The sequence below is a fragment of the Seriola lalandi genome, unplaced genomic scaffold (genome assembly GCF_002814215.2).
Source record: "Seriola lalandi dorsalis isolate HSWRI2012SDOR001 ecotype SW California unplaced genomic scaffold, Sedor1 jcf7180002053538, whole genome shotgun sequence".
NCBI classification, from domain to species: domain Eukaryota; kingdom Metazoa; phylum Chordata; class Actinopteri; order Carangiformes; family Carangidae; genus Seriola; species Seriola lalandi.
In genome coordinates this window covers 758,131-779,447 of record NW_019524091.1, presented here as the reverse complement: position 1 = coordinate 779,447, position 21,317 = coordinate 758,131, and the positions used below count along the sequence as shown (strand labels likewise).

The 21,317-nt window shown below is 42.5% G+C and overlaps 1 protein-coding gene across 4 annotated transcripts in view; it reads right to left on the bottom strand.

Annotated features, from left to right (window-relative positions):
- Nucleotides 1-21,317, bottom strand: part of igf2bp2a (insulin-like growth factor 2 mRNA binding protein 2a) — a 46,103-nt gene that overhangs the window by 19,839 nt on the left and 4,947 nt on the right. For all 4 annotated transcript variants that reach the window (XR_015436924.1, XM_087172642.1, XM_023401183.2 and 1 more), the window contains exon 3: nt 90-138. Coding sequence is in view for 2 of the 4 variants with exons in the window: in XM_087172642.1 (XP_087028768.1) it covers nt 90-138 (49 nt within the window). In the remaining 2 variants the exon portion in view is untranslated. The remainder of the gene's footprint in view (nt 1-89; nt 139-21,317) is intronic.

Sequence of the window (21,317 nt, the reverse complement as noted above, 5' to 3'; positions counted from 1 at the left end):
ACACACACACACACACACACACACACACACACACACACACACACACACACAAACACACACACACACACATACAAAGACAAACAACTGACCTCCCACTGTAGATGAGGGGGAATGTTCCGGATCTGGATCTTCCGACTCCTGCAGAGACGAGACACACAGACGGAGTGGATTTAACAGACCTGAACCATAAACTCTCACACACACACACGCACGCACGCACGCATGCACGCACGCACGCACGCACGCACGCACGCACGCACGCACGCACGCACGCCACACACACACACACACACACACAAACACACACACACACACACAAACACACCCTTGTTTTACTGTATTCGTAGTTTTAACCCCAACCTAACCCTTACATCAGGTCGTAACCTGCAAACAGCCATTTAAACTTTTGGGGTCCAGCATTAGTAGTAAAACAAGTTCACAAACACACATACAAACAAACACACACACTTATGGTTACACTTAAGCAGTCATCTGTTGTGTTTACAGCAAAGCCAACCTTCACTCATATACATTCACATTTGATACATATCAGCAGCTACCAACAGATACATTTCTATGAGGAATGTGTCACACTGTGTGTAAGTTAACAGTCTAATAGTGTAATCTTACTTTCTAATACGCCCACAGATCATTAGACAGCATCACCTATCAAAGAACTGTCGCAGAAGTGCGGAAGCAGATCTAGGTGTGTAGGTGAGGGCGTTTATTAGACAGCAGCTGGTGACTCTCAGTAACACCCTCCTACGAGTGTTATTCTTACTCTCACTATTACTCTCACTACGAGAAGTGAAAAAGTGACACAAATGATATGGAAATACAGATTTTAATTTTTAAAAAATGACCGTGGTGGAGAGATGAAACAATCTGAGAGAAGTAAAGACATCTCTTCGACCACAAAGACGGGCTTCCTTCATCCTCAGTGAAGCAACCGGAGCCTCAGAAGGTGTGTTTTTGACTGGATTTTAGACAAGAGAACAAAAGACAGAAAAATCAATATACAAGACTTTTATGTATACCTTGAAAATGTATTTATCTATTCCTTTACAATTTATCAGTCGTTTCCGATTCACGTGTATTTCAATTTTCTTTTCGATTTTTCAATTTCAATTTTTTTTTTTTTTGCTTGTCAGCAACTGTTTGCGCCTTTGTGCATTTGACTTCAAGAACAAAGACCTTCCAAACCTGAGACGTCAAGATCGTAAAGATTTGAACAAGCTCTTAGTTTTTAATCAAAATATGTCCATCAGACAAAGATAGACGTACAAATGGGACGGTGTCCCTCTGTGCCCGGTCGTTTTGGGATCCAGAGCTTCCACACAGCCTCTCTCTGCCTCCAGTGAGCGTGTCAGCTCAAACAGCAAAGCCACACAAACCGCCCGCTGACCACAAGCTGTTAACAACTACATTAACGTGAGAGAGTCCAGCTCCGCAATGAGAGCTGCTGATTTAAAAAGCAGAGTGGCTGGCAGAGTAAAAGCCACACCGCTGAGCCACCGTATCCCCCCAAAAAAAAACCCAAAAAACAAAACATTTCAGAAGCATTTCAGCGCACAATTAGGAGGCATTGCAAGAGCGAGACTGCGGCGCAGAGGTAGATGAAGTGGAGGAGGAACGGTAATAAGCTATAATGAGAGGTGGATCTAAGTTCAGGAGGACTCTCCACAGGAAACACAAACAAACACGCACGTAGAACCGTCTACGTAACGTGCTCACACACCAACACACATTTCTCCGTCAAGGTTTTCCATCTTTCTCTCCGAACACATCTGGGTGAAAGAGACCACAGGTCAGAATTTCCTGTCAGCGGCGAGCAGAGGACGAGAGGACCGAGCTGGCAGCTGGACACGAATGAATGACTCTTTCTGATTGTGCCGCCGAAGGAAAAAAAAAAAAAAAAAAACTCAAAGAGGAGAAACACAGCGTCACATGGATTTGGGACAACCCTCTCCTCTCCTCTCCTCTCCTCTCCTCTCTCATCCATCTATCTGTACTCTAAGCAGTATTGATAAAATACTGAGGAGTAAACGAACAGACATGACACAAAAAATTAATTTTGCTTCTGTAACTCTATATCAATGACTTAACATCAGTTTAATTGGTACTTTCATGAATAAAATAACAGGAAAAACTTGTTAAGTCTGGTCTATCCTCTGCCAAGTGCGTTCTCCTAAAGAAACAAACACAAAAGTCCAAAAGAAAAAGAAAAAACTTGACAATTCCCAGTGTGTCCTACCACACCTGCAAGCTTTCTGTCACTGATGCTGGTTTAAAGCGAGTGGCTCAATGAGAGACCTCTCTTGGCAACCAGTATCCAAACAAGGGTAAACCGATCAAACATGTGTCTGTGCCGCTAAAACACATCACCTTTTTCAACGTAGTACACACACCTCCTGCAACTCAAAAGCAGCCAATAGCTGAGAAGCGTTTTGAGGCCAATTCAAAACCTCAAAACAGGCCCAAACGCTGGAATCCACGAGTGGCCAAATATGGAAACTAAAAGCTCCTTTCATTCAGCGCCGTCTACTTTAATAGCCTGTGAATTATAAGGGCCCGGTTCTCTATTGTGTTTTTGTTATAACTGACTGTAACCTTGATGTAATGTTGGACTATATGACACTGAACTGCAACACAACACTGCCGTCCTCCGCACTCTTTAATGTTAATAAGCACATTAGCGGTTCCACTGTCAAATGAGGCAAACTCCTGGAGGACATTCTCTCAATAACATCACTTCAACACACGCACCTCGTCCTATTCAGGCTGCGCCGCCACCTCTATCCCTTTGCTTTCTCATCTGAGGCTTGCACGTTTTAAAGGACACTTGCTCGCCTGCCATTCTGAAATATGCAGAGGAAGCTTCCTGAATGGACATCTCTCGGAAAAAGTGACACTGCCTCTCGACAGTTTTGAAGGTCTCATTTTCAGCATGCCTGTGGCCGCTAGCTGACCATAAGATCACTGCTCTCTGTCTGTCTGTCTGTCTGTCTGTGTGTCTCCAGGGCAGGGAGAGGCCCACAACACATGCCACCCTGCAACATATACAGTTGTGTGTCTACAATGTTCAGATCTAGCTCATCATCAGGTTATATGTGTTGCGCCACAATCAGGGAATAACCCAGTGGTATTATACATGGCAGCGGGCATCTGCTAATATCTCCTGTTTGTTTGCATTCAAGGTGAACTCAACGCCCTTTCTCAGCTCCTGCTTTCCCAAAGTCCAAACTGGATTACAGTAGAAGATACAGACTGAAGTCAATGGTTACTTAATGTTTGTTGAATGTAACCATGCTGTCTGCTGTTGGTTTGGAGTGGCCTGCCAAGAGAAAAAAGAAAGCCTCTCAATTTCGGCCTTTAAATATCTGAGGGTGGCCATGTTAATTTGAAAAGCTAATATTTACTGCACCCACCTGCACGAGGTAAGAAACCGTGACTGTGCACACGCGTGCATACTAATACGCACATGCACGCAGGGCAGTCGAAGGAATTTTAACCTCTGAGAGGGCAGAGGGGTGAGAAAGAGGGTATTCACCCCTCGCCAGAGGTTTGCAATGTTCCGAAAGACGAACCTATGAAACCTATTTTTTCTGCAGTGTTTTCATCCCTCGTGATGTTTCCCTTTGTTTTACCTTCTGATCTACATTTTAACACCTTTATGTCTATGGGTCAAAGAGGCCAAATACCTGCCGAGAGCTTTTGGTTGTGACTAAGAACTGTAATAAGCGGAACTGCAACCTCTTCAGTTTCATCTATTAATGGATCAACAGTGAATTATTGGCAGCCGTGGCCTATGCAGATTAATGGTTTGACCTTTAAAGTCAGAGGGAGCTTACGTTTTATTTCTTTCTGTGTTCCTACCACAATTCTGTCACATTATTCAGTCACTATAGACTGGGCATAATGGTTATTCAATTTGTCATAAACTCTGTTGTACTTTGTCCTTAACACGCCCCCACAAAAATCAAAGTATCACACAGTAACACAGAAAAGTCTTTTTGTTCAGGCGTCTTCCAGACTTCTTTCACTGAGGTCAAAACCTTTTCCTTTTTTTAACAGAAGCTCACAGGAGTGAATGATTAAACGTTTCCTTCTCCGCTCAAGGATTCTGTCTAATGAGGCCTTTAAAAGCCTTGTTTACCTTTCTCTCCCTGCTCTGTGCGGATGCCCGTGCTGTCAGAGACGGCTCACAAGGCTGTGAGCTGTGCCCAGCGGGGAGGCTCTCTCTGGACGAATAAAAAGATCCCAAATAGCCTTTCAGTCCACTGGGCCTGTCCGACGCTTCACAAAACTCCCACAAACAATTCTGCACACACAAGTCACCTCTCCACTAAACACAAAATTCACGACTGATTAAGTTTCTTTTCTCCATTTACTTTAATTTCCATCTCATCTGTGTGGATCTAGTTGGTGCAACACTTCCATGACTCATTTTCAGTGCAAAACTCTCCAATTTAAACCCCCAAGCCTTTGTGTCCCACCAATATAAGCGCATATGTAATGCTTAAAGAAATGTTTCACTCCTTGTGATGAGGTGTGAGCAACATCACTGAAGCAGACTTATGTCAGAAAAACAGAAATCTTTATTTTCCAGCCCTCCCTTCCCTTGTCTCCGTATCTGCCTGACAAAGCGCTTTGTTCCCGTCGAAGGCCGCGCTCTCGTGACACAACAGACACAGGAAGGGAAGTCCACATCAGTCCAGAAACGACCCGACAAAGGACTTCATTGCACAGGAAATAATTGATGACTTTCAAAATGAGAGATGATCAGGCCTTCAACCCAGCCATACCATGCAGATAAAATAGGAAATGAAAACCTCGGCGGCCATAAATCATACTGGAGGTGTGTGATTATGCATCTGTTACGTGATCATATTACAAATCCAGTGATATAGACTGTCTAAGCAACAGTAATGCCCCTGATTCTTTTTCTGTGTAGTAGACTGATGCTGCAGTGCTGAGTGCAGTATAATGTGATCACAGGACAACCAGCTACATTTACAGCTACATGCGCATGTATGTGAGGTCCTACTGTTCTTTCATCATCAGTATGGACTGTAAACCTCTAAAGTAGCACTATGTCCCCACGGTTTTTATTTCTTTAGACAGACAAAGTGTAACAGGACTTTAGATATGGGTCAGTTTGGGGGTGGCGGCGAAATAGTCTGGTGGTCCTTATACATCAACCGCAGACTCGTCTAATCTGAATTAACCCAATTTCTAGCTTTGACCCTTAAGCTCTTAAGCGCCTAAATGCCCTGAAATCTCGGAGAGGAAGCAACAAGTCAACAATATTCAGAAGACCCTAGTGTCTGGAAGATGTCCCCCTGCTCCTCTTTTCAAACTCTGGCGGCGCACCCACTGTGTCCCACTCTCTGTTGCTGGATTAAAATGGAGCTCAGACCATTTCTGTGTAGTGCTCCTAAGCACTTCTCTAAGGCCCATCCAATTGTTGTGGAGCAGAGATAACAGGATTTGTATGACAGAAGTGTCTATGCATTGTTATTGTCCTTCAGCCGCAAAGATTTGTTGCTGTTTATACTCCAGAAGGACAAACAAACCCCTGTAGTTCCTCAGCTCACGCGCTACCACAGGCTGTATGTAAAGGAACGTTATATATACAGTATGCCGTACACTGCAACCCGCCACATCGTGTTCGACTTCATCTAACATTTTTCCATTACATGTGTAAGTATGTGATTGTGCAATGGGCTGAGAGCTGGGAAGAAATGTAATCCAGTGCAGACAATTTCTCAACCAGGCCAAAAAAACAAACACAACATATTTATCATTGTATTATGGCAATGCTTATAATGGTAATGGTAATGCTTTATTTCACTGGTCTGTAATTTCCAAATCATTTCCTAATCATTTTTAATAATATTAATTTCCAGGAAGTTTCCTACAATGAAGTATGTAAATTTGTACTAATTAGAGCGGGAAAGAGACAGTGTTCAATTTATACACTTCTGATTAATTAATTCAAATTAATTGCTAGTCTAATTTAGATTTTTTTTTTAGGCACTTCAGTCACAGCAGGTCTGAATACAAAATGTGAAATTTGTCTCCAGGCAAACAAACAGCATATACGAACAACAAAATTTCAAATAATAAATGAACTTGAGATTAAATGGAGCTTTTCTTAACAGGACATTCTTCTTTTTCTCTTAAGCAATACCACATTACTAATGTCTATCTAGTAAACTTTGTGGAACTTATTTAGAAGTTAAAGACCATTAAAATTAAGTGTTATCTGGATGGTAGACTTGCGCTGATATAGAATATATATGCTGTGTATATATATATATATATATATATATAATATTTTGAATATCAGGATATTTCCAGTCAAATGCGATATTTTTCATAATATCGAAAAAAAGAAAAGTTTTTCATTTAATTTGGACAGGGCAGTATCGAGATATTAAATTTCAGATATTACCTGAGCCTATTGGATGGATATAAAAGGTTAATTAAAAAGTTTAAAATCATCTGTGCTCACAGAAAATAACTAAAAATTAAGATTGAAGGTTCATCCTTGTTTGCACACACATATTTATATATTTATATACATATGTTACTATTATTTATATACAGTATATATCATATATTATCAACATTAGCAACATAAAGCATTTCAGCATTCTGTTGGGGACTGTACACAGTCTGGGAGAAAGTTCTGACTGGGAGATTTAGTTTAGGGCAGAAAAATAATTACTTATAAATAATACATTTTAAAACCAGTGATGGAGGAATACTGAGGGGAACATTAAGGTTGCTGTTCTGACACTGGACAAAAGATAAATTAAAATTCAACTAATGCATTCAACCTGCACTGACAGATTTTTTGAGCCACTTGTGAAAAAGGAAAGAAGCTGTAAACACAAAACGTATTATTATTTACACATCCAGAAGATATGGAGCAACATCATTCATTTGGAGTTGTGTTTTTGCCACGCGGTGAATGTAAGTTTTAGGTCTCTACCAACTCCTGAAGGAAATATCTGGCTCTTAAGGTGCTTAATTCCCCAAAACAGAGAAGCTGTGGGCTGTAAAACCAAACCAACGAGCTGAACAATGCTGAAATGTCTGAGGGGAACCGTAGAGTTGGGTGATCATTCTCTGTGGATTTGAGAGACCCCTTTCACATTACACATAATTTGTTGCATTGTTAATGTAAAAATGTCAATTATAGCAGCTTTAATTTAATGAATTAATAATCTACACTGATGGGTGTCACAATCTAAACACAGTATCATAATTGCCGTTTTTATGGCGAAGGAGAACCTTCAGAGACAATGTGGGAAAATTGCTTCTCCCCCTTAAGTTGGAAAAAAGCATCAATAATTGCTTCTAGTGACAGTTTACTTCACTTTCAGTTTCATTAAATCCTTTAATTCCTCCAGGCACTAATTTACTTTTATCAAAAATCTATCCCCCCCCATCATCCTGAGTAAGAAAACATTGTATCTGCTGCGTTTCATTGCTCCCTCCCCACATATTTTTCACACTGACACTGCAGAGTGAACAAAGCTGCTGCTGGAGCTGCTAACCATCTCATCTCCGTGTGTAGGGCTCAGGTGCCTGCTTCAGTTTTCCCTCCTAACCCTCGGCGGGTGAGAACTCATCAGAATTCAGCAGGCTTACCTGCCTGCCTGTTTCTCTTCACACATTCATTTTCACTATGGCACCGAAGCAGGGAGACGCAGGCCAGGAGGCAGGCAGGTAGACACACGCAGCTTTAATGGAAGCCACAGCCTTCCTGTTGACGTTTGTCTGCTCCTCGCTGTCAGCACTCACTCAGCTGCTTAATAGAAAGATGTAAATAAGGAAACACTGCACGTTGTTTCTTCATCCATTACATGTACTGAAAAGTTCACTGAGTAGGTCTGTTGGTACAAAGGGAAATGTAAAGTATAATTCAGTATCCCATAATGGTCTTAATTACAAATGATTCAATAGATTTAGAAGATTCAGGCCAAACTTGTCATTCATGTTTGAGATTTACACAGTGTGAGAGACGGCTCATGTTTACACTGATACAGTCAGTCCTCTGTCTTTATCAACTGTATCCACAGAAACATTTATAGAGGGTGTTGATCTGCATATTATAACACCTCCAAGAAATAACAAAATTACACAAATTTTATAAACATTTAGGTAGACACACACAGCACCCCTGGGAAGTCCAAAGCTATTTGCATGCTGTTGTAGATATAAAATGATTTTCAGTTCTCAGGTGTAATCATCACAAATTTTCAGCCAGTGCTAAAATGCCACAGGGTGCCCAGCTGACACAAAACAAATTTTCTCCCGTCATGCCCACTAAACCAATGAAATGAGCATTTTTAAATGTTCCATTTTCCCATCACTGTGGCATAATGCATTTCTAACACAGTGATAACACAGCAACTGAGCCGAACATTAAATCACATGTTTCGAAACAAATCCACATATTAGAATTTGGTGCGAGAATGCATTCTTGTCCCACATCTATCTAAAATTGTGTTTGCCAAACCTCCTTCTGGCCAGTATCGTGGGTGACCACAGCGACAGGAAACAGTGAATTACTCTGCAGTTAAGGAGCTCTTAAAGTCAGAACTGTACAGGAAGAAGAAAGTATGATAATCTGATACTACTACCACAACAATGATGCATGACTGTTTACCACAGTAAGAAAATCTTTTCAAGAATAAATGTCACTGAAACGTCAATGAAACATCTAAATGGAGAGCCTGCATGGAGACCTATCGAAGATAAGAGTAACCCCTGCACACTGGCACCAAACCACGTATTTATTCTAACAGACATTTCAACCCGCTGCAGATATTTGTCAAGTAATTAATATTTAAAGATCCCATATTGGCTTCTAAACTAGGTGTGTCGGCACAAATCACGCTCATAGTTACAGGTGTTAAAGTGAGATTTAAGGAGAGCACAGAGAAACTTTACTTTCCCCTTTCACCACATGATTGTGAGAAGTTTCAAATTGCACATACATCATCCTGCACAGACATCCAAGTGAACTGATAATAAGCAAAACACATTTTTGAGCGGATGGGTGCTATATATACACCAATAAGACCTGCCAACAGCCTCAAACAGAAGTGGTATTTAGCCAACAGCTAAAACTGAATAAATAACCTTCAACAGACTGAATGTGCTGGGAATAAAACATTATGCACAATCCTGTGCAAAAGTAATTCCTGCTAATCATGCAAAATGCAACAAATATTATTCAGTCAGGTGCAATGACAGCATTTTCATTATAATTCACTGAGTCACAACAACCAATAATAATACTATAACAGCAAGATGATTCAAGAGGACTTGCAGAGTCATGTGCTATGCTGTTCTGTCCTGTCCTGCACACATCAAACGCCTGCCAGCTCCTCCGCGCTGCTACTTCACTAAGTGAGGACTCCTCTGAGTCCCCGTCACAAAGCACATAGTCAGCACTGTCACTGACAGGCACACAGCGAACCTACAGGGACACAACTGACACGCAATCACACACACACACACACACACATCCACGGACACGCTAATGTATAGCACACTGGTGTGCCTATACTCCTCTCCACACGATCACACTGATGTATTTTCGGTGTCTTTCTCACTCTCACACACCTCAGTGCTAAGAGCTACTGACAGGTGAATACCAGCTCCTACTGTGGTGGTGTGGTGTGGGTCGACGCTGTCAGCTGCTCCTCATGGCTGCTTCTCTTGCTTTATGTTGAGTAGTGCAGCAACTGTTCCTTAGGTCTCATCCTTTAATCTGCCAACCATAAGGTATTATACTGTGGCTGGAAGGCTGAGCCCACCTGCCATAGGTGGAGGTCCCGGCAGGGTTAACCTGGATCAATACCGCACGCACATCACTCAACATTACGCAAGCCCTCAGACTGTTAGCCTGCCTGCTTCCCTCTCGGTCTGTCTCCCGCTCCTCTACTGTCTGTCTCTCATCGTCTCTCTCTCTCTCTCTCTCTCTCTCTCTCTCTCTCTCTCTCTCTCTCTCTCTCTCTCTCTGCCCGTCTCACTTCTCCCTCCAGCTCCCTCTGGAGAGCGAGCGTTACTTGTTCACACAAACATGAACACACTACCCCTTCTCTTTCCCCTCCCCCTGTCTGCAGGGAAGTTCCTACCAGAGAGTGAAAACACGCACAGAAACTAGCAGGAGGTGAGTGAAGATTCATCCTCTGAGAAAGAGAAACACGGTCAATAAGCAGCATATTTCAAAACACCCCTGCCAGTCACAGCTGCTGTCACTGAGGAGCCGTCGCTCTACAAACAAGCGGCAGAACAAAGCTCTTGGAAACAGTAAAACACACTCTACGTTTCTCAAACACAGGGTCGAGAACCCTGGAAGACTCTGCCTGACACATGCATGTGGTTTCAAATAAGTTGAATTAAAGTTGTGTTGTTTGCCTTTAATTATGGTGCTTCTTAAAATGGCTGCTGGAGAGTTCAAGTCAGTTTTAAAGGGTCTAAAAAACAGCAGTCTAGGTTCATGTGTTCGCCTTTAAATGTATTGTTTTTACTTTATCTTAGACGGTTTGGAGAAATCCTTCCTGTTCATACATCTTAACTGGACTTTGTCTGTATTTGTAGCCTGATTGCCTTCAGTATATTTATTGTTGAAACAATGTTTTAATGCCGCCATTTTACCTGGTTAAATAAACAATGAAATTAATGAAAATGAAGGTAGCAATATCTGAATTTTCATCAAACATTAATTTATTTAAGTATTCATTTAAAGGGTACAAGTACACATAACAGTGATTACATAATTATCATAATTATAATTATTTTAGAGATTAAAACAAATTAGCTGAAAATTTATTGCCAATAATTTTGTTGATCGTTAAATTCATTTCTTAAGCAACAAATTTGCTGGTTCTCAGCTCTCAAAATGTAAAGATTTGCTGTGTTTTTTTTGTATTATGTTATTATGTCATTGTAAATTGAATATTTTTGGGATGTTGCTGCAGGTTGAACAAAATGAATTATCTGAAAACATTGCCTTGGACTGCGGGAACTTGAGCTCAGGATTTGTCAGGGTTTTCTAACATTTTATACAACAAATGAAGAATTAATCAGCAGACAAATTGATAATGAAAATAATAAGCGTGAGTTGCAGCCCTGAAATATTTATTTAAAAGTCTCAGCAATTTTAAATTATGCAGAGTCCTGATGGTTAATAATAATTAATGTGGAGAACAGTAGAAATTAACCACAAATTATTAATCAATTATCTATTCATTTATATTATTTTGATTGCACTTTACATAAAATGACGATTTAATCAATGCCTCTGGAAAACAAAGAAACAAGTGAAGGAAAAACAAAGAATCAGTGAGAGATAAGAACAGATAAAGAGATTAAATGAATTGCAGACCGACAGCAATTTTACACAAGTGAGTGAAGTGTAGTAAAGTAAATAAAGTGCGGTAACCCTGATAAGCCATCATGAGATTAACAAAGCGGTGGGATTATCTATATAGGACACACTTGTGCGGGTTGGGGGGACAGTACAAATAGGTTTAAGGTTAAAATTAAATCAATAGGCAGTTCTGAGCAGAAGAGACACTGGCTTCTCTTCACTGTCTCTGCAGATATGGATGTAGAGGGGTAAAAACAAATTGTGGGTGTCAAACAATTTATCGCCATCACTGTTTTTCTTTACTGTCGCCTGTGAAAGAGCAGTTTTTAATGGTTTAATGGTCCAGCTCTACAATGGGTGGAGTCAAATGGATAAGAGCCTCCGATACATTAATTACATTATAGTGCTCCTCCCAAAACCTTAGATCATCTCATGTCACATGACCCACAAGTGGCTGAAGTGGCATTATCCCTGTCAGACTTTAATCCTGTGGCTAAAATGGCTTCACATCCTGACCTACTCTGTGAAATGAGGCAGGGGGCTAGAGAGGAAGTGGAGTGAGGATGGTTAGGAGTTCGGAGCTGCATGTGTATGTGTGTATATATGTGTGTGTGTGTGTGTGTGTGTGTGTGTGTGTGTGTGTGTGTGTTTCAATTCAATGGGAGGAGGGCGCTGGGAATGGGAAGCTGCTGTTGTGGGTAAGGAGAGCGGTAGCTGGGGTTTGGAGGATGCCTGTATGCTCTGTGAGAATGTAACATGCAGACTAATTCAATTATCGGAGATGGTCACAGGGGTGTCAGCCCTGATCAATAGGCGATAAATACTTGAGTAAATATTCTGAGTTGACGTCGATATCTCAAGTTAGGGGGAGCCTGAGCTCCATAGCAGAGGGGAGCGGGTGGAAAAGCCTGTTGTGTGGGCAGCATTTAAAGTGAGACAGAGAAGGCGAGAGAGAGTTATTGGTGATTGTGGAAAAGCCTGAGGGAAAGGTTTGTTGTCGGTGCCTCTTATATATGTGACTAGAAGGCACTCAGTGGAGCCCGAACGTCTGCCAAGCTGAAGCGATTCCTCAACTCGCAAAAGCTGCAGCTTCTGTAACAGTTTATGTTTGTTTATTGTTTGTCCTCCACATTTGATTTTGTGACAAAATGCTACAGCATGTGAATGTAACAGCACACAAACACAGGAGTTTGCTTGGAAAAAAAAAAAAAAAAAAAAAAAACACGTCAAGGTGGAAATCTCAGATCCTTATCGCCACCGAAATCTATGAACCAAACTTCTCCCACATCTATTTTGTCTTTGAAGGTAAAACACAACCGTCTTTGAATGTGCGCTTTCCGCAGAACCACCTGAGGCTCAATATCAAAACATTAATATCAATGAGACAACGTCTCTGTTTTGCAACACATGATATTCGAGGGTGCAGTAACAACTATTCCCAGCCCCACTCAGCCTTACGACTCTCCTCCACACCGAATCACCAAAACAAATCTGCAAGCATTTACAGGCCGGCTGCTTTCATCATTCCTGGCAGAAAACATACGAGGCTGGTTCCCCTCTTTAACAAACACCCTGTCTAAGTTGAAGGGGTTATTAGGAATGAGGGCTGATCTAAAAACCTAACCCTCATTCTTTAAGACAGCCACAACAACTGCTCTGAGGAGCACTGAGTCAGTGTGACGGCCTGGCAGATTTGAGCATGTGGCACACACAAAACGGTAATAATATTCAATTCATCATAATCAGACCTCATGGCGGAAAAGGTTAACATCTGTAGTGGTGGGTTGCATTTTATGAAGACAAAGCAAAAAGTAGCCAGTGTTAGGAAAAGCAAATCAGAGCTGTGTTTTGTCTGGTGGCATTTCTGTTATTTGCGCTGACGTTTGATCAAGTCAGAGCCCATCTGTGTGTGTGTGTGTGTGTGTGTGTGTGTGTGTGTGTGTGTGCGTGTGTGTGTGTGTGTGTGTGTGTGTGTGTGGACCTGGGTTGTGAATCATGTGCCGTGATATGCCAGCATTGGTGATATGTGGTGATGGGGAAGAAGGAGCAATACTGTAAATGCTCTACAGAACGCCTGCGGTGGACAGGCATCCATCAAAGGGTGCAACAATTACATCCGACAAACACATCCTGTGAAATTATACTTTTGTTCAAGTGCAACAGATTCAATGCAACATCTTCAGAGGCTCCACATCCACACCACTGTCTCTTTGTCATCAAACTCGCCTTTGAAGCTCGTCATTCTATATCTCTGTAATTTATTCTCCTGCAACGTCAAGCGACCGGAAACCGGGCTGCCTGGAGTCACTCCTCACACCACTTAAAACAAAACCATCTTAGCAACCATCTCTGAAATGAACTGTTGCCTCCCGCTTGGGGAATGGTAGGAACACAGAAGCACTGTACACACACACACACACACATACACATACACACACGCACACATGCGCGCAATGACATGGACACATGCACACACAGAGGTCTACTGTTGTCAAAGAATTCCAATAGCAGTAACCACAACTCTACTAAGAATAAAACGCCTGTCTCTGTTACACTATCTGATAGGGTGGCTCACATTCAGCTTACAGTACATAACATACAGCTGTACGCTATTTACACCCGCTCACGCTAACACATAGCATGGCTTCATTCTGCACTGCCACGCTGTGCCAGGGGAGCAGTGACATTATGAGCTGCAGGGAGGCGGTGAGAGACAATGCACGCAATCTAGGTGGTACATATGACATGGCTCGCTGACACAAGGCATGCACGTGAGAGGAGGAGGAGGAGGAGGAGGAGGATAATGGAAGGAGGGAGGGAGTCAAGCAGCAAATGCTGCAGTGGAAAGAGAGTATGGAGGTGAACTGCAGCTGCATCTTTTTGGATGGTAAAAATGAAAATCACCTGAACATGTACAGAGTGAGCGTCTTCTGTAAATGTTAGGGGGAAAAAAAACTTACTTTGCTTAACGGGCAAAGACCCCATTAACTTTTGCAACCCTCCAACAAGAGCACATGCATGGCTGCCTCAGCATCAAATATTTACTAACCTAGTGAGCTAAAGATGTCCGTGTTCCGTGTTTTTGCCTTTAGGTTTTTTTTTTTAACAAGATCATGCTATCTGCTATGGGTGCACTTCTCAATTTTAATTGGATTTGTGTCAGTTTGTGCTTCATTTAGCTTGACAGGGGCAGGCAATTCATCAGTCACTGTCATAATGTTGTTTGCATGCGTGAGACAGAGGTGCTGCATAGCTGGCTGGGCAAACAGCGTGTTGGCAACTGCTGATGTTAGATGGCAACAAGGAATACAAAGAACGCCATGCTAAACACACGTGCCCAATCAATCAATTGACTGGTATCCTAGCAACTTGCAACGTAGGACATTTTGGCAGTTTTTTAAGTGCTGTTTCACTCATAAATAGAATACATTCAAAAACGGGAGCGTAACAGCTTAAAAACCTCAGGACTGACACAGTACTCCTCGTGCACAGTGGCGCACTGCTACCGCAGCAGCTACTGCACCCATGGGAAACCCCAAGTATAGACTGTTTAGTGAGACATGCACAGATTGAACACTTCACAATAAAATATTCTGCTCCTCCTGGGAAATATTAGCCAAGGGTCAGCAAGACAACAGCTATTTACAGTTGTTTTCGCATTCTGCTCATGGCTGTGCATGTGCAGCTCTGCAGCGGCTGTAGGGAAAATACTCGGCCGCTCTCGCCACAACCTGACGTTCGGTGTGATAAAATCAAAAGGACTCCCATGGGGTCCCAGTTTCCCCACTGCAACTTTCTTGTGTTTCTCTTTCTTTCCGCTGCTCTCTCACAACCTGTCTCTTTCACATACATGCTCTGTCTGTCTCTCACGCTGCGACTGACTGGGTATTGGCATGTGCTGGGTCACTTGGCAGAGAGGCAGATGGAGCCATCCTACTCTCTAGCACCTGCCTGGCCCACATTACCCGACTCATCTCTGGGCTCAGCAAATCTTAGTCAGGATCAGGCACAGCTGTGTAAAACAGGCTTTATGGCATATCACTATTGCCAAATACTAAACACTACTTCTGCCGAAAGCCTGCAAACACTGCCACAGCTCAGCTATGTAAAGCACAGGAGGGGTTGCCAGTGTTGGAGGTTATAAAGTAATCTTGTGGACTGATAGATGAACAGCCAATTAACACATTTTTTAAAATTAGATATTGACATATTTTCATATTTGGACAGATGTGAGAATTGTATTGATCTTCTCGCAAATAAACACATTTCCCATAATTTTGAACTTTAAGTAACTTCTCATGCACAAACTTTAGATCAGAGCTCCCAAAACAACCACATCAGGGCCAGATCAGACCATTTCATAAGACCGCCACATGTTTAGAATCTATTGGTACGTTTTTACAATAGATTTTTTTTTTTTCCCCCATTTGTATTTGTCCCCAGTTCATGTTTCATGTTAAAGTACTACTTCATTTTCTGGCAAGGTTCCGTAAATACAATAAACATAAAAACACACTCACATAAAGCGATGATTTTGTCTCTTTCGGAATTGAAAGAATCTGTAGGTATGAGGTGAAGGCATGTTTCTCAGCTTTTATGTGTACATAGTAGAAACTCATCAAAAAACAATTGTGTGCTGAGATATTTCTTTTAGAAGTTATATTAATTGAGAGGTTAGATAATCTGTAAAACCGAGTACAAACCCCCTAAGGAAATAAAATCAACAGAAGGTGTAAGGGTTGAAATGAGAATATGCAAGATTTCTGTTTCTGTTTGTCTCACACCTGCAACCATAAATCCCCCTGTGTGTGAGCAAAGCCGCCACAGTCTGCTGAGAGAGGGGTAAAGCACTTGAAGCCACCAGCAGCCTCTCATCTCCTGCTCAGGGAGCCTCAGTGAGAGGGGGAAGAAATGCTGCCCTCTATCAGCAGTGCTCATTTCTCCCCACACAGGAGCCGAGACTCACAGGAGCATGTATACACACACACACACACACACACACACCCAAGAGGAAACCATGAGCACGCACGGGACATGCACGTGTGTTTGACTCGGAAGTCCTCTCCGTGTCTTCCCCCTCCGTCAGAGACAGTGTGAAACAGAAGAAACACAATGGTCTGACTGTGCTTCAGGTTGTGTCGGAGGCTCAGCTGTGTGGGGACCGTACTGTAGATGACTTGTTCTGTTTGGGGGGGAGTGGTGGGGGTTTCCAGCTTCCGTTGCATACATATGGAAAAGGATGGAAACGATGCCTCCAAGTGGGTTTATGAATAAGAAAGGTCACCAAAGGGCTGCGACTGTGACATAGATGGACAGCCCACTCAGCAGTTTTCCCTGCTGCACTTGTGGAAAGAAAATGAGCACTTGAATGTGTCAATGAAGCGATATCTTTACACAGGCATTTTTACTGAGGCACCTTACTGGGTTATGTTTTCACTGTCATATAAAATCAGCACTCTGACCACTGCACCGCCCATAGCGTGAGCCACCAGCACACGGCTGGACTGCAGTGTGGGACTTGCAGCTGTAACCGGTAGGCAGTCTCCACTCTCCTGGGAATGGGTGGAAATTACAGAGTCCCCCAACTGACAGCAGTTCATAACAAACTTAAGCTGTAATCATAGGATTCTGACACTGATATCAAAAGATATTATAATGATTACTTGGTGAATCTCATGGTGACGTGTGCCGCAAACTCAACTTTTGTGTTTTAGTTGTTTGCAGCTCGCATGGTGTTCTGTACACTGGAGGACTTTGGCTCCATTTATCTGAAAGCCTTCGTCGTCTGAGCTCTACTCCTATAACTAAGCAAAACACTCAAAATGGGTTCCCATGGCAACGTGGAGAACCAAACCTGGAACAGTTGGAATTGAATTCAGAGTGACCTGTAAACACACACACACACGTTCACGAGCACAATGGCATAGTCTTGCTCCCGCATCAGGATGCTGTAAATGTCACAACACTGTATCTTTTGACATTTGCTGCTTCACAGAGAGATGACATTACGCATGTATGTCAAAAAACCATTCCTGCCGCTACATGGGATTAATGGTGGATGAAAACAGTCCGCCTATATCATTTCTTGATTTCACCATATTTGGATGTTCCTGAAAACGGGGGTGGGTGCAAAAGCCTCTGAGTGTGGGCCAGACCTGGTGGACAGTTTTAAAGAAGGACACGCACATTTGTAAAAAGAGTATAAATTGGTTGAGACTACAATTTAAAGCCCTGCTAATTGGCTATAATATTGTTATTTTGTTTATTCTGTTGAATAAATTAACGATAAATTTAAATTAAATAATTTAAATATTCAAATATGAAATAATATCAGTAGGCTCTTCTTTGTAAATTGCCTACAGGCATTGACAGATTATGAAACACAGACATGTTAAAGGCCCCCCACCCCTCCTATATTGGAGCAAGGCACCCAGTTTGTTTGAGATCATTTTGTGTCTCTTTTTTATGACCTCTTTGTGGTCGTTCTGCATCTTTTGTGGTTGTTTTTTGTCTCTTTGTCACCATTTGATTTTAAATATTAATAGTCACTTTATACAGAGGTTGTGTCAGGATGTAATGGACCTGCACCCAGTAGGTCTGTTCAATAATCCATCCATTGCACTAAAAAGTCAACTACCTCTGACTCTGGTGGTCAGGTCACCAAGGGAGCCAATCAGATTGGAGCAGGTGCCCCTGCCACCCATGGCCACACCCCTGGCCGTACCCCTGCCTTTTTTTAAAATCAAGGTAGGAGACTGATAAATGTCTGAGGGGAAAAGGTCTGACCGAAGAGATTAAGAAGAGCATTTGACCTGGGTACAGATTCAGGCCAACAGCATTCCCTGCTCGAGGCTCTACGCCAATGTCACCGAGCCTCCTCAAGAGCCTCGATCCCTAACACTCGACCCGCTCGAGTAGGATTGGCTGTGTGTGAGCATTACGGCCCCCGGCTCACTCCGTGTCGCATTCTGATTGGCTCCTTGGGAGTTTCCGCCGTATTCATTTCACCTGTTCAAGACCCATCAGAGCTCTGAAGCTGCACAAGGGTAGTACGGTTATATGGTGTTGATATGGGACAAGGACGGTGTCTGCTTGTGTGAGCAATGCCACCTGCTGTGTGCCTCAGCTGCCCGCCCTTCCATGGAGACCACACCCTTGGGTGCCCATTGGGAGCACTAGCACACTGAGGGGTGAGAAACATTAAACTTTACATCCGGCATGTAGCTTTCAGCTGGGACTCACCGCAGCTTTTCTGTCTCTCCAGCGTCATCCTCAAGCTGTGTGTGAACATATCTTCATGTGCGTAAAACCCCACACCCACATACTGCACACACGCATCAGAGAAGCAGACTGAGCAACAGAGGGACATAGAAATGGAAGGAGAGACAAAACAGCTGTTACATCTCGCAATTACTTCCCCAAAAAAAGGAACCTGGGTACAAACAGCACGACTCACGATCATGACTTATAAATCATTAAATATTCATGTGCAACACATTTAAGATTCCAGCAATCCATCAAACCCTGCTTAGCAAAACAGCGTCGTCAGACATCTGTTCAAAACAATGTTGGGGCTTCCTTTAAAAGGGCTGCGATGGTGGTGGTCACACTTTTTTCTTGTACAAACGGCACACTAGGTGTTGTCTAATGCACACCTGTTAGACAGGTGTGCAAGAGAATGACACCATGCAAAAGAAAAGTTGAACCCACACAGTGTTAGCAGTGAATGTGTTAGAAATACAGTATTCAGCATGGCTGAAACATTTTTCTAATAAATTCAGTGCCGAGAGAGGGCAGCTATACAACTTTTTCTTTTGTTTTTGACAAACAGAAACTGACCTCAGCAAGCCCATGAGAACGTGTCATCTTGTAGACAGAAAAAAAAAGACTCTTGTGGCTCAGTTCAAGGAGGCTTTATAGGTATCGTTTCTAATCAATGAGGGTTTATTTTTCTTCTGCCACGGGGTGTCTCTCCATTACTCTCGTCATTCAAAAGTAAGAGCTTGTGAGAGGTAGTGAATAATGTTGAGGTCACAAATTAAAACAAAGGCATAAGAAGCGTTCCTCATAATTTCCTCCTGGATGAATGGATATTCTCGGCCCAAACTGCTTTCTGTCACTGGCCAAACACATCAGCAAATCGCCGCTCCAATTCTGTCACTTGCACTGAGGTGAAACCGTCTCTAGTAGTGAGCGCTCCTGTTTTACTTCTCTTATATCCAGTACATTTCGGTAACTTGGTATTTACAGAAAAATGTGAGACTTGGGACGTCCAGTCAGAGCAATCCTCCTCATCCTGACCACACCTTGCCACACCTCCTCACTGCTGCTCTCACGAGTCATCCAGCTGATTACTTAACTCCTGGTTGTAATGAGCCCTGTGCTGCACGTATTAGTCATGCAACAGGTTGAAGTGGAATGTGAATGACAGCTTACCAAGAAGTTGCTGCAGCGATGTACACACGAGTGTCTGCAAAGAATAAAGGTGTTTCCAGCTCTCAGTGAGCTTGAACAGCGATCCCACAGGTCTGATAGACACACAGTGAATCTCCAATTCTCTCACATCTAATCTCTCTGCTCCCTTAAGCTATGTACTCTGTTGCACTAGCAAGTCAGTTATCACTTCAGGAGAAAAATACACTACTCTGCTTTCATGAAAAAAGTGAATAATTGCTGTACAAATTTAGCACCATTGCAGAATTTAAATGCACCAGCTTCAACACACTCAAAATGAAACCCTTTAGTTAATACATGACAAATAAATAGTCATTATATCTGGAAGTGCTAATGAAGAACTGTCTCATTTGCAATTGCTTTCCGTACCTCACGAACATTGCATTACACCTAAAGGGCTCAGCCAAAGATAAATTGATCTAAAACATGAAGTATATTCCGTTTTTCACCCCCCATGACTCAAAAGCCCGAGATGGACCAAGCATAAGTGAAAAAGACGCCAACAATGCTCTTTAAGTCAGAAAATGAACATAGTATAGAGACGCTTTGGGCGTCTGCTCCGCAAAACAGATGCCTGTGTACCTAGTCGGAGGCAGGTGAGGGGAGACGTGAGGAGTCAGGAGGAAGGTGCAGCGGATGTGGCTTCAGAGGGGAGCAGTGCAGTGACTCCTGCTATCACTCCGGACAAAACCAGATCCTGAATTGGAGAGCTTCCCCCTTCACCCAGGATCAACTGGGGAGTATTAATGGATTCGGAGTGGATCAACTGATGGCTATCATATTTCGCTGTTTTGACTCAGTGTGCACTGACAACCCAACACACACATCTGCATGTGCACCACTGTGGTGCAATGCAGATGTTTACACCCATGTCTTGGTTTGTATCCTTTTGTAAGAAAAAAAAAAGTCTTGTAATCAATGTAGCTTCATCAAACAACATTAAGCTGCGAAATGCAAGCAGTTCCACTTGTGTTTATTGTGATACAGCCTAATGAAGTGGAAAACAAGTTCATCACTTACTATTTACCTACTATTTGAGCCTGTTTTCACTCCAGGTTAAGGCAAAGGTGTAGAGCGATAATTAGGAGGAGAGAAGTCTGATTTTATCAGTCTCAACTATTAAACAAGCAAGTAAACAAATCTGTAGTCTATACATTGCAGGGAGGCAGCTTTAATTGTGTTTATCTCACAACAACAACAACAACAACAACAACAACAACAACACTGCCCTTCACATGCTTAATACTGATAACTAAATATTGATCATGTTCACAGCAAGGGCTCACGTTAGTCGCTCTGTCCACACCCTCACCACCTATTTCACAGTCAAGCAACGCTGCATAACATTCATGTCGCACAAATATCAATTAACACCAGGTCACACTCCTTGTGTGTCGAGTGAGCAGACACTCCACAGCCACATGATTTGCTTAACAAGGAAACTTAATAAGGATTAGAAAGATAT